Source organism: Aquarana catesbeiana, linkage group LG01 (genome assembly GCF_042186555.1).
Source record: "Aquarana catesbeiana isolate 2022-GZ linkage group LG01, ASM4218655v1, whole genome shotgun sequence".
Classification (NCBI taxonomy): Eukaryota; Metazoa; Chordata; class Amphibia; order Anura; family Ranidae; genus Aquarana; species Aquarana catesbeiana.
In genome coordinates this window covers 106,379,069-106,393,799 of record NC_133324.1, presented here as the reverse complement: position 1 = coordinate 106,393,799, position 14,731 = coordinate 106,379,069, and the positions used below count along the sequence as shown (strand labels likewise).

The window sequence follows — 14,731 nt, the reverse complement described above, 5'->3', positions numbered from 1 at the left end:
AAAGTTAATTATGAAAAATCTGAAATGTTAAATGTATCCCTAAGGTTACAAGAACTCCTTCAAAAGGACTTTCCCTTTTTAAATGGCACAAAAAAGCAATAAAATATTTAGGGATACTTATTCCAAAGGATTTGAATCAACTACAAGAATTAAATCATCATGTGATAATTGGTAAAACTATAAAAGCACTTCACTTCCAAACTATGATAATATAATTCACTCTTGGTAGTAAAAATGGATATATTGCCTAAAATGTTATACGTATTTCAAGCTATTCCTATAATTCTCCCAAAGAAGTTAATAACACAGATACATAAAGCTATAAGTAGTTTTATATGGACCCCAAAAAAACACCACAAATATAAAGAGAAATTTTAATCAAAAATAAAAAAGATGGAGGTTTGGCGTTGCCCGATTTCGCAGTATATACTCAGAGGCAGCATCAATAATAAGGATAATAGATTGGTTTCATAATGCAGAAAACAAACAATGGATAACTTTAGAGCAGGGATCCTCAAACTACGGCCCTCCAGCTGTTGCGGAACTACACATCCCATGAGGCATTGTAAAACTCTGACATTCACAGACATGACTAGGCATGATGGGAATTGTAGTTCCTGAACAACTGGAGGGCCGTAGTTTGAAGACCCTTGCTTTAGAGGAAGATATAATAGGATTACAACTAAAATCCCTCCCATGGATTAAACCTCAATTTCGACCAGGAAAAAAAGACTTAACTATCTTTACATCAGTGACATTAAAAATTTGGGATAAGGTATTGAAAAAGGGGAGACTATCTACAATGAATGGGCCAATGACTCCATTGTTCTCCAACCAGGAATTTCCACCTGCAGTAATGGCAGTTATTTTAATAAATGGAACAGGATGGAGAACACAAGATTAGTTCAGACCCTAAAAGAAGGTAAACTTCAAAAATTGTATGAAATAGGGCCAGAACGTAATAATAAATGGATACAATATTATCAATTAAAAATATATATGAAATCTTTGACACAGCAGTCCAGGATGAATAGACCATTAACCAAATTCGAACAGTTGTTAATAGAAGAACGAAAACCAAGTCATAAATTATCTAAAATCTATAAACTTTTACTTCCTGTGGGACCCATTAATGAGCTAGTATTAAAAAATGGGAAAATGAATTAGAGAGTCCAATATCATTATTAGAATGGGATAAAGCAATTTTACTAACACATAATTTATCAATAGCAGTTTAAGCATCAAGAGCTCAGTTACAAAATCATGATGAGATGGTATTGGAGTCCTGTAGATTTGAAATATAAATATAAATATAGATAATACAAAGAAATGTTGGAGATGTCTAAGGGATAAAGGAACAATGATACATATTTGGTACGAATGTCATGTGGTGAAGGAATTCTGGTATAAAATATTTGAAATATATAAAGTGGTATCCGGAAACGAGATGCAACCAAGCGTTAATGTTTCGATACTGTCAATAATACCTGGATCAATGAAATCCATAAAGACAGATATTCTTCACCATATGACAAATGCAGCTAGGACGATAACAGCTCAAAAATGGAGAAAAACAATCGGTCATACAATAATGGAATGGATATGTGAAATGAATGAATGAAATACAATATATGGAAGAACAGATAATGAGATAGGGGACAGAAAAGAAGTAAAAGCCTATAATGTGGCAGCAATGGGAAAAGTTTTGGATGTCGATAATGAAACAATATTTGTAAAGGGGAGTAGAACATCTCACAGAGATTGGAGAGAAGAAAAAAACTTTTTCTAATTTTTTTTTTAGGAAAATGAAATAGAGAAGAATGATAGAGGAATTAAAGAGAGTGTAGTAATGGAAAAGTAGGAGTGGATGGATGGTGTGGGTGGGAGTTGTATGGATGTTGTAGAGAAAATATGTTAAATGGCTAAGTATAGAATAGGATATTAGAAATGATGAAGTTTTAAGAAGAGGATGTTATGAAATAATAGGATGTATAGGTTGAGGATGTAGGATGTTTATATGTATTTGTATTACTGTTTTTAAAGAAAAAGTTTAATAAAGAGAGATTGAAGACAAAATTAAGGACATTTTAGAGAATTTTGAAAACAGAAAAGAATGAAAAAGGGGTGTTATGTTATAGTTAGCAGAGGGAAAGGAATGAGCTATGGGGAAGGGATCGGGGAAGAGGAACTAGCATCAATTTTAGATACAAAAGCACAAAAGGGCTAATAAATAGTATTTGTTTTCTTATTTATTTCATTTTTAATCCAATTTTTATAATCTTTGGTGAGGAACGTGTAGACACTTGGACGTTCAGGTTTCCCACAAAGTTGTGAACCAAAAGAAACAATTCCCCGAAACATTTTCTTGCATATTAAAGGTCCTCCAGAATCACCCTAAAATATATAAAACAAAATAATATAAACAAAAACAACTAGACCAAGAAGACATGATGTTGAGTAGGCAAAGCCAGATCATCCACAAGGCAGCCTAAGCAGAAGCTTAGAGCCTGGTGGATGTGCAGGGTCCCAGCTACAACTTCATGCTCTTACAGTAAACCTGGGAGATAGCACGGTTGATCAAAGCTGTGAACTTGCCTTCCACTTCACAAGAAACAATACACTTGTAAGCAGTTGGTGCCTATTGCAAACTGTCAATCAAAGGGATATAAATGAGGTGGATGGAGGAATCCCCACTACTGGGATATTGTATTCTGACAGTGAAACCCGCCTGCTGGATTGGCTGAATTTTGTTCAGTGTATGATCAGTTTAAGTGAATGAACTGTTACATTTATTTTAGGTTTTACTTTTATTTAATTATATTTGGAACTCCAGGTATGAGGATTCATCAATGGAAAATGTCAGTGAAATGACTATTCCAGGCAAGAGCAACTGTCAATGATGAAATCGGGGAAGACTTTTCCCTACTGTAAGGTTAAATTGTTTTTTTTGGACACCATCTGTATTCAAATTAAAATGGTTTGAGCTTAGTACATTTTGTTAACCTTCATGGTTTGGGGGCTGGGACAGGAAACATGTACCAATGCATAAAAAAATAATACAGTTTGACAGGGAGCAGCATTTTAACCCTTTCATGACTAAGCCTATTTTTGAAATTTGGTGTTTACAAGTTAAAATCTGTATTTTTTGCTAGAAAATTACTTAGAGCCCCCAAATATTATATATATTTTTTAGCAGAGAATCTAGAGAATAAAATGGTGATTGTTGCAATATTTTATGTCACACAGTATTTGTGCAGCGGTGTTTTAAACGCAACTTTTTGGGAAAAGGGACACTTTCATGAATTTAAAAAAAACAGTAAAGTTACCCCAATTTTTTGTATAATGTGAAAGATGATGTTACGTTGAGTAAATAGATACCAAACATGTCACGCTTTATAATTGCACGCACTCGTGGAATGGCGACAAATTACGGTACCTAAAAATCTCCATAGGCGACACCTTAATTTTTTTTTACGGTTACCAGGTTAGAATTACAGAGGAGGTCTAGTGCTAGAATTATTGCTCTCACTCTGACGATCACGGCGATACCTCACATGTGTGATTTGAACACCGTTTACATATGCGGGCGTGACTTCCGTATGCGTTTTCTTGCGTGTGTGTGTGGAGAAGAGAGGCCTCGTGATCACGCGGAAAGGATCAGAGTGCTGCCATGTCTTCTTTTCCATTGGTACCGTCTATTATGGGATCCAAGATGTTCCCTACAAGTAACGCTGCGGGTGCTATGCTGATCGGAACCCTGCTGACAGATACCGGCATTCGTCTGAAGCCGCAGGGGCAGTTTGTGCTATACACAGTTGGAGATATCGAAGGGCTGGGCATGCTTTGCCACAAGTGTGAAGGACTGGCCATACATTCCCGTCCATTTGTCAGATGTTTGCAGTGCGGAGAATATTTGTTCACAGTGGAACAACCTACCATGTCGCCCCGTGCTTATCGTGTGGATTGGGCTACAGGAATTGCCACAGTGGAGACTGCTGCCATTGCTGCTGGAGAGCAACAGGCCGTGATCTCGCTTGCTACCGAGAGTGTTTCTCAAGGGAGATGTCGCTGTCACCGCTTCATCACTTTCATTTCTACTTCTACACACCTATCCCCGTTGTACCTGTCCAGAGGAAGGTGGGATATGTGAAGGCTTCCCGTGGCCGTGGTCGAGGCCTACCCCAGAGACTACCCGAACCGGAGCCGGAGAAGTATATGGATCCGGAGAAGTCCACGTCAGGGACGGGTGAGAGATCAAAGGGGAACATATCTGGGAGTCTTTGTAAATATTTGCCAGCAGAAGAGTTGAGAGACTCGGAGATAGATTCTATGTCAGATCTCTCTGATGATGATAATTTGTTTGAAACAATGTCACAGGAACTATTGTGGGCCCAGGGTGAAGATGTTGCTTCTGCCCTTACTTTCTCAGAGTGGACAGCCCTGGATTCTGGGAAGACATCACCTTGTGTGGAGCCGCACAGTACTACCAAAGAGACATTGTCTAAAGTTGCTAGTTTGCTTCCGATACCCGTCGGATCTATGGTGAGTAAATCACCAAACTCTTGTGTGCCTCCTGGTTTGGGGAAAAATAGACGTTTGCCTAAACTTGCCCGTTTACAGAGAGTGCTCATTAAATGAGCTGCCACAGAATATGGTCTGGAATTTCCCTATGTTACTCAGGAAATTATGCAGGAAATTGAGGACAACCGGGAACAGTGGTACAGTGAAGCTGTTTGGGACTATTTGTCTGTGCCAAAACCTTTCCGGAGAGCTGGATATTCTGTTGCCATGGATGAAAGCTTCAGTGGATGTTTCCTACATTGGAACTATGGTCGGCACATCTATGCTGACAAAGTGGTCATTTGCAGACCAGGAAAAGATGATGTTGTGTACTTTATCACTACCGTGGATAAACTAGGAAAGAAACTGACATTGCCAAATCCTCGGGTTTTATTGGTGATTATGAAAAAGGACTTTAGGGTATGTTGTTAGAAAGTGTCAGTGTCTAGAGATCACTGTGGTCAAGAGATAATATTCATCCCAGCGTTCTCAAATCCAAAGACTCTTTGCTAGCTGGATCTTCTTGATTGCTAGGATGTAATTCACTCAAAGATAGGGATGGACTTTTCAAGTTATCTTAGTTTATTTCCATTAAAAGGAAAATATGTGGGAAGAGAGTGTCATTCTTTTCTGGAATGAGGCTTTGCTCCTAAACTGTTTAGTGATGATACTGTACATATTTAGTGTGTGTTTAACTTTGTTTTTTTTTCAGGAACAATTGGATCTCCTATCAAGCTGTTAGGCTTTTCAGCTAGATAGATAGTGGGGTTTGTGACAGTCTGTGAACATGTTGTTGTATAAATGTTGAAACTGTAATATCTCTATACTGTCCTTTCTTCTTCCTTGCCCTTATCCAAGTTTTAAGTTCAAATACCTACTCTCAGGCTTGAGAGTTATTTTGACAGACGTTGGGGACAACGTCTATTGTAGTGGGGGGAGTATGTAGCGCTGGTAGATTTTTCAATCTACCGCTTATAGGTAAATTTAGTGGGTTACCTGTGCATACATAGTCAGATTTAGCCTCTGTTCCAGTTTGGCTGTGTTGCATGTAGTTTCACACTGTGCCTGTGGGTGTCGTTGTCGCCATAGGTCAGTGTTGGAAAGGCAACACCTTAAAGTGTATGAGTGCTCCTCTGTCCAGGAGATAACTCGGTGGAGGTGGTCCTCCAAGTTGCATTCTGGGGGAGGGTATTTATGGGACAGACGTCATGCTTTAGAGTTTCTTTCGTTCCACCTGCTGGCCCTCCTGGCCGACAGGTATGTGTTAGGTGTACTACCTCGTGGTCCTCCAACCGGGAGGACCACATTGCTGCAGCATGTGGGTGGGCCCAGAAGCCTGTCTGGGGCCTACCACAGCGGTGAAGGAATGGTCCTGTGCTGTCTGTCCTATGGGAAGAAGCTGGACAACTGAGAAGATCCCAGGGGAGGACCCGTCATGGAAGGATCATGCAGAGTGCTGGTCTGGAGAGGGGCCTGGTGACTCAGTTGGAGGACAAATCCTAAAGTTAACCTACCACATAGTACTGCCGGGTCGGCTTAAAGGTTCTAGTGCTGTGTTTGCAGTTCATCGTAAACCATTACATCCTGTGGCAGAGGATCGTATGGGTTTCTATTACATTCAAGTCTGTGGCAGAGACTTTTGTTCGTGCTGCGTACCGGCTGCTGGGTTAGTGAGAGAAACCTATCCGGCGGGCAAAGATTCAACTCTAAAAGGAGAGTACATTCATCTACAAGATTCCAATTCCTAATACTACACTAAGAAAAGGTATTTGAACTTCCCTGCAACTGTTCTTCTACCTCTTTCCTGCTACTTCCTTCAGTTATTCTTTAATAAAACCTTGGAAAAGATACTCAAGTGTCCAGTGCCTACATTGTCTGGTATTAAGCTCAACGGGACCCTAGACCCGGTTCTGGTGAAATTGAGGTAACGAAGGTGACGTTAACAGCCCGCTTTAAACCAGCAGCTCCACGGTGAGTTATTGCTACATATATAGTTGATGATGTCAGCCATCATCCCCAGCCCCACTGTTTACATTCAGCTGAATGGGGTTGGGATGTAAAATAGTTGCTAGAGATCCAGCAGCCACCAGCATTTTAGAATCTACAGTGCTGAGCAGGAAGCTGCCGTTCATTGATGGAGGTAATAATACTGCTACTAATGAATGACTTACTGCACACCAGAATTTTTGATGGGGGGTTAGGCAAACAGGCCATTTAATTCGAAAATCGCAAACAGCTAGAGTTCAGGATGAAACCTGCATTTCCCTGAACTTGTACCTCATCCCTACTTGGAAAATGTATCTTAAAGCAGGCAAAAATTGAACTCCTTCTAAAACGTAAGCACAACCCATTCCCGCTCGTTTTGGGATACTTTTTATTTTTTTAAATACCTTTTTGGTATGTTTTCTTTGGGACTTTCGTCCCATTGCGACGCAGTAACGTACGTCACTTCTGCGGTTTTTTTTGTGCCCTCCTTCTTCGCCCCATCGCCTTCTGGGACCTGTGTGTGTCCCAGAAGACGACGGGACCATTCAGAAAGCACAGCGTGACTCGCACATGTGCAGTAGAAAACAGGCTGTGAAGCCGCAAGGCTTAACTTCCTGTTTCTCTTAGTAAGGAGCCGATGGATGGGTCAGCTTCGGGTGCCGACATCGCAGGCTCTCTGGACAGGTAAATGCCCTTATATTAAAAGTCAGCAGCTACAGTATTTGTAGCTGCTGACTTTTCATTTTTTTTAACCCAGGCTGGAACTCCACTTTAAATTACAACAACTATTCCATACTTACTCTGCATACATCTTTTTCTCCACTCGCATCCAAGGTGCACATCATGTTTGTGGTGATCTTTATGCTAGATTTCCACATTGCAGCACATTTCACTCTGTTTATTGCTGTAAGGCTGACTTCCATAAGCTTGTCTGGGAGTTGAAAAAGATTGTTACTGGTTAAACCCCATCCTGCTGTGTCACACACAGTCCCATCTTTGACATCATCAAATTTCTTTGGCAATGGCAAAATCTTCACAGCTTTGTTTAGTTTTGCTTTGCAAGACAGCTGAAAGAGATTTGGAAAACCACATTCATTTTTTTATTCAAATATTTAAATTCTGAGGTCTCTTCTGAGTGCGAAATGAATATGAGAAGCAAACATAAATTATATTTAGAGCTGAACAATATTGGGAGAGTTTCTTTTGCCAAAATATTGGCAAAAATTGGAACGTTTTGCTAGTAGTGAGTTTTGACTAACTCCCGTGAGTTAAGGAATCTCCTTTAAATTATCTTGGACCTGTTCTTGTGGCAAACAACCCTAATCTTTGTGAAAGAAATGTTACACTCTATATTAAATTGTACTCTCTTTTGTATGCATTGCTTATGCTTTGCACACTCATATCTTACAAACGGCACTAATGTATTGCACATGATCACCCTGTTCTATCAGGTATTCACATTCCTTAGACCCTAATAAAAACTAGCCTGCCTATGTACTGCTTCAGTTACACACTTTGTTATCTTAAGTAAGTACAAGTGTAATATTAATGTGATGTCTATGTAAGCATAGTTATAGAAAAATGTGCCAAATAAACAGAACAATTATTTGGAAAAATGTTGGGTGTGTTTTTTGTGTCTATTCCCTAATGTAGTAGTTATTATTAATTTGGAACCACTGATCAATATTGGGATAGGATTTGCCTATCTATAAAATTTCCAATACACCTTAAATCTAGCAGTAACCCTAAGCACACGATAACACTTATGCCCCGAACACACGGTCGGACATTGATCGGACATTCCGACAACAAAATCCATGGATTTTTTCCGACGGATGTTGGCTCAAACTTGTTTTGCATACACACGGTCGCACAAAGTTGTCAGAATTTACGATCACCAAGAACGCGGTCACGTACACCACGTACGACGAGACTAGAAAAGGGCAGGTCCGAACCAAGCGCGGCACCCTTTGGGCTCCTTTTGCTAATCTCGTGTTAGTAAAAGTTTGGTGAGAGACGATTCGCACTTTTTCAGACTCATGGTTTTCAGATCGTTTTCTACTGTTCAGTTTGTGCTTGTGGGTTTGTATCTGCTCTTCAGTGCATGCAGTGAGTTAGTATTGGAGTTTTCTGTGTGATCTTGTCCGCTCGTTGCTGTTTTTCAGGTCGCTCTTCACAGGCATTGCTGTTCTTCAGTGCGTTCTGTTACTTCGTTCTGAGCAGCCAACCGTTTTCTAGCCATGTTGCGTATACGTACTCCTCGTAGAGTTCGTGCTGTGCGAGGGCTTGATGTTGGGGTCCTTACCTTGACACAAGCCCAGTCCATGAACAGGGTGGGGAGGAGTTCATGGACCAAGAAGTGGTTGCTCCAGCTTGATCAGTTCTGTCATATGCCTTTGCTCCGTGAGAACCGTGAGAATAATCCTGATGATTTCAGGAACTTTCTCCGAGTGACGGACACCGTATTTCACCGTTTGTTGGCTTTGCTGACCCCTTATATTAGCAGGCAGGATACCTGCATGAGGCAAGCCATCACTCCGGAGCAGAGGCTAGTCATCACCCTGCGGTGCTTGGCGACGGGGAGAAGCCTGCAGGACTTGAAGTTCTTGACAGGCATCTCCCCCCAGGCTCTGGGGATCATTATCCCAGAGACCTGTTCTGCCATCATCCAGGTCCTGCAGAAGGAGTATATTAAGGTAAGATTTATCCTTTAATATCACATTTTATTGTATTTAATGTTTGATAATGTATTGTATTTCACACACTATACCCACCTCATTTGTACTCAGATGTATGGATGAATTCCCCGAAGCATGTAGTGCAAGGGCCTGCCTGTATACTTTCAAATAATACTGTTTAAAGTTTTGGTATACTATTATTATCTTGATAGGTAATAGCAGAATGTCCAAATGTGCTCAAATGTGTACAGTGTGTATTTATATCTTTGTATTATGACACTTCTTACCTGTCCAGTGGGCTATCAATAGTGTAACTAAGGAGGGGCTGGCCAAAGTAACACACATTATTTAGGCATTCATCTCTCAATCAAGTGGAGAGGGTTACCTGTCCAAGACCCCCCCCCTATAATGTTAGAAATGGCCCATGAGGGGGAGGGGGGAAATGTGATAGGTGGACCTTATACCTTGGTCTTTCAAAACTCCCTAAAATAAATGTTATACTGACGTTGGCCAAGAATGTTTGTGTCTAATCTGCTTTCCCTGTTTATGTGCAAAATGACTAATTTTTTTTCTTGTTTGACTCCACAGTTTCCTTCCAACCCATAGGAATGTCAGACTGTGGCCTCCCACTTTGCCCAGCGGTGGGATTTTCCTAACTGCAGAGGGGCAATTGATGGGAAACACGTCCACATCATCCCACCACCCAACTCGGGGTCATACTATTTCAACTATAAGGGGTTCAATAGTATTGTGATGTTGGCAGTGGTGTCGGCTACTTATGAGTTCCTGTATGTGGACATGGGGAAGAATGGCCGGATGTCCGATGGTGGAGTCATCGCCCAGACGGAGTTCTACAGGCATCTCCAGAATGGCAGCTTGGACCTGCCACCTCCAGCAGACAATGCGGAAGGACTCCCATTCGTCTTCGCAGCGGATGAAGCGTTTGCGCTGGGGGACCATCTTATGTGGCCATTCCCGATGAGGACCCTCACCCCGGACCAGAGGGTTTTTAATTACCGGCTGGCCAAAGCCAGAAGAGTGGTGGAGAACACGTTTGGAATCATGGCCAGCCGATTCCGCCTATTTCTTACACCCATACACATGGCGGAGTACAAACTGAATCATATCATCCTGGCGTGCTGTGTTATACACAACTTTTTACGGCAACATTCTGCCAACTATGCTGGCTCAGTTGGGCCTGAGGCCAGAATTCCGAATGAACCAACCCTGACGGCGCTTGAAAGTGGCCGTCCTGGCTTGCCCCCCCTGAGTGCCCGTGAGGTTCATCTAAGATACCTTGAATACTTTGCGGGTAGGGGGGCATCAATATGCCAGACAATGTCTGAAACCTTTTTCAAATAAAAAAATCATTTTAACTACTAAAATCTTTGGTGACATTTACTGCTTGTGTTTCTTTTAGCTGACCCTGACAAAAATGTGGGGAGTCCTGAAAATGGCGTGATTGTGTAACATTACAAAGCACTGTTGGGTGTTATTTACTAAAGGCAAAGACACTTTGCACTACAAGTGCACTTGAAACTGCACTTGTAGTGCAAAGTGGATTTTACCTTAGGAAATAACACCCATTGTCACAGAAAACACCAATTAGAGCACAACAAAAGTTTTGGAGCGTTGAAACAATAATCCACACATTCTTGATTATCAATCTTTTTAATCCCAGCACAATCACAATGGCATTTGTAAAAGGTATTTAAAACAAACCAACATGTTTGTTGTATAACAATTTTTGGGTCACATTAGAAAAAGTAGAAATGTCCATTTAAGATAAGACAGGCATGTTTAAAACCAACAAGAAAGACACAAATCTTACAAAGTTCGCATTTGGTAGAACTTGAAGGCAATATCAGACATGAGTATTTACAAACTGTGTTTGATATTGCGTTCAGATGGTGTGAAGTCACCCCAGGAAATGCCAAATTTTGAAGATGCACACAAATTGCCGAATGTCAACATGTGCTACCTGCCATCACGGGGGATCAAGGGACGTGTTTTGGGGGTGCAACCCCTTCCTCACAGCTACTTTATTATTGAGGAAGGGGTTGCACCCCCAAAATGCCTACATTGATCTCCCGTGATGGCAGATAGCACATGTTGACACACTGTGTGCATCTTCAAAATTTGGCTTTTCGCAAATATGTCAAAAAATGGTATAAATTTTGAGATCACAAAAAGCACAAAAAAACTAAGGGATTTGGATGGGTTTTAAACTCTCCCTAAAACATCAATGATGTTCTTCATTTTTTTTTAACATCATTGATGTTTTTCTGGATGTTTTCCAAGTCCCTATTACACCCCATGATCTCCCCGATCAGGATCTGTGCACTTTCAGAGGTGAAATGATCAGGATCCACAACATCACGATCACCTAAAAAGATAGAAACAAAAACACACCATGTATTATAAATATGCCGGCATCCATCTCTTACCTGAGCCTGTGGTCGCAGACACTTACCTGATGTGGTGACAATTTCCACCACGTCTCCTTCCTCCTCCTCCTCCTGTTGTGTTTGTGGGATTTCCCCTTCTTCCAGAGGTGGGGGGTCTGTGGTCTCCTCGGATGAGGGATGTCCTTCGAGTCTTTTATCCCCTATGTTAAAACAAATAGGTATAGTTAGCACACAGATATTTGATGGCATAACTATAAATATGAAACATTGCTTGGAAGTGGGGTACAATTGTCTGTTTTGGCAGAGTTCCAAGATGTTGAAATTTTTTTGTCCTTTGTCAAGCTTAAATACTTACCTGTTTAGTACAAGCTTCACAGATGGAGTCACCCCTATAGTATACACTGGAGCACCTGTGTGGGACCCCCTAATAAAAAGGGTGTTCTGGGGTCCCACACTAGTGCTCCAGTGTCCAGATGTGTAACCAGTTACTGAGTGTCCTCTCCTTACACAGAATCTAGTTTGCATTTCATTCTAGTTACAAACCCATCTACACAACCAAATTATTTTCTGACAAGTAGGCCATAAAAAATGTTTTCAAATGCATATGGCCAAAACAATGGTGTTTTCTAAGCCGAACGAACAATGTTTCATACGAACGAATAATGTGCCCATGAACATGAAAGTTGCCATTTTAAACTGTACAACAGTAAAGAAAAGCACATGGAGCAGCACGAACGTAATAGACATAAAGAATAGGAACACAGCACAACTACTTACTTTTTTGCAGCACTCTCCTGATCCTTCTGTACTGCTCATGCTCCCTTAATGTGAGGTCCGACCACCGCTTCCTGAGCTGATCCTTGGATCGCCGTACCCCGAAATTCCAGTGCAGACTCTTGACCACTTTCGCCATGATCTTGGCCTTTCTGACATTGGGGTTGGGGTAAGGTCCATACTTCCCATCATAGTCGGCCGTCTTCAGGATGTCCACCATCTCCAGCATCTCCCCAAAGGACATATTTGATGCCTTAAATCATCTCCTTTTGGATCGGGACGTTTATGCCTCTGGCCTTTCCTCCTCCTCATTGGTGTAATTATCAGACACCTGCTCTGTCTCCGCCATGTGCTCTTCCCCCACTGCGACGAACGAGAAGGGGCGGGGAATAAACTAGAATGAACATCAGGGGCGGGCGGAGTTTCACGCATGCGCAGTGTCTATAAAGCGTAACACGCGTGCGTAGTACGTACGATCTGTGAGCGGAGGAAGGAGTAATGGAGGCGCCGATCATGATAGCGAAGGTAAGATTTAACATTGGGCCTATACTGCTTCTAGATTGAGGCCTGTATTTGCACAAGTTTAGAAGACTTTAGGCTGACATTAGGGTTTGTCTTGTGTTGTGTCTTGCAGTTAAAATGGATATCTTGAAGGATCATGACTTTATACCAATCTTCATAGATATGTTCAGGGAGCTGCCTTGTCTATGGCAGATAAACCACCCTGAATATAGGAACCAAACAAAGAGGAAGGCAGAGCTGGATAATTTGCCGCAATTTGTGAAGCTGGTGATCCCCACGGCAGATATCACCTATTTGAAGGTTCTAATTGGTGGCCTGAGGAGTACTTATCTAAGCGAGCACAAGAAGGTCCAGGATTCCCAGAGATCCAGAGCTGCAGATGACGTTTATGTCCCCAGGCTGTGGTACTATGACAGGCTGCATTTTCTGGCAGGCCAGACTGAACCCAGGCCAGCACTCTCTACTCTTCCTTCCACGCTTCCTTCCCCCCCAGCTGAGGCTTCTGATGCCCAACCTGGGCCTTCCAGGCAGCAACATGAGGAGGAGCCCAGCTTGAGTCAGGTATAGCATTCTTCTAAATATTTCTGTTTGTCCAATCAATGATGTTAACTAGATGTTAGTCTGGAGTACTAATTTAGGATTGTGATTGATGATGCAAAAACTAAAACCATGTCCCTTTTTCATACACAGGGAAGTCTCAGCCAGGAGGTGGCCGGGCCAAGCAGGCTGCCTGATATCCAGGTCCCTCCCCTACACCTTCAAAGACAAAGTGGCAGGAAGAGGAGTAACCTGGAGGAGGCTGCCATAGGCCTCTTTTGGAAGGCTACAGAGGCCCTCAGAACACCCCACAGTGTGGAGGAGGACTTTGCTACCATAACTGAATGCAAAATGATGCAGATGGAGGAGGACCAACGACTCCTATGTGAGTTCTTAATTTTGGAAGCTCTAATTAAGGGGTTGAGGGGCCAAATCACATGTGCAACCCACATTTGTCACCTCAACCATAGTCCTCCTCCTCCTCCTCTAGGTCCTACTCCTCCTCTTCCCCCTCCTCCAGGTTCTACTCCTCCTCCTGCCACATCTCCAACACCAGAGCCACAGCCGGGAAGGAAGCGTTGAAGGAAGACCAGAGAGTGATGGCCCTGGGTTCAGTCTGGTCTGGCAAAATATGCAGCCTCTTGTAGTACCACAGCCTGGGGACATACATGTCATCTGCTGCTTTCAGGATCTCTGGGACTTCTGGACCAGACTGCACTCCCTTACATATGGATACCTCAGGCCACCAATTTTGCTGTAAAATAATTGATGTCTGCCCTGGGTGTCAAAGGTTTCACCAATTTATGATGTTTATCTAGCGTTGCCTCCCTCTTTGTTTGGTTCTGAGCCCTTAATAAAGGAATTTTTGGTTCAATTATACTTGCCTATGTGTGTTTCCCTTCAAAAAGGACAGTTTTTTTTTGTGAGTAGGCAGGTACATTTGTAAACTACAATGTGAAATTAAAAATAGACACCAACACCAAACAATCTCCTTGAGATTAAATAATACAAGATAATAATGGTGTTGTGGTAACTTGACACACAAAACACACACAAAAATATTCTGGAGTAAAAAAAATAAAAAATAAAAAAAAATCAGCCTTGAAACAAATACAAACCCCCCCCAAAAAAAAAAAAAAATCAGCCTTGAAAAAAATACAAAACAAAAAAAAACAAAAAAAAAAAAAGTTTTTTGTCAGATGTGACAAATCAAAATATATTGAGGGAATCACGATAAATAATAAAGAAATAAGTTTGTGAGAAGTC

At 41.7% G+C, this 14,731-nt stretch overlaps 1 protein-coding gene across 2 annotated transcripts in view; it reads right to left on the bottom strand.

The window, feature by feature from the left end:
• Positions 1-360: 360 nt before the first annotated feature.
• The window catches only part of LOC141133260 (granzyme A-like), a 163,068-nt gene continuing 148,697 nt past the window's right edge, over positions 361-14,731 (bottom strand). For both annotated transcript variants that reach the window (XM_073622536.1, XM_073622528.1), the window contains exons 4-5: positions 7,347-7,613; positions 361-2,394 (exon numbers count right to left, since the gene is read on the bottom strand). In XM_073622536.1, coding sequence (XP_073478637.1) covers positions 2,224-2,394; positions 7,347-7,613 — 438 coding nt within the window. In that variant the 3' untranslated portion in view covers positions 361-2,223. The remainder of the gene's footprint in view (positions 2,395-7,346; positions 7,614-14,731) is intronic.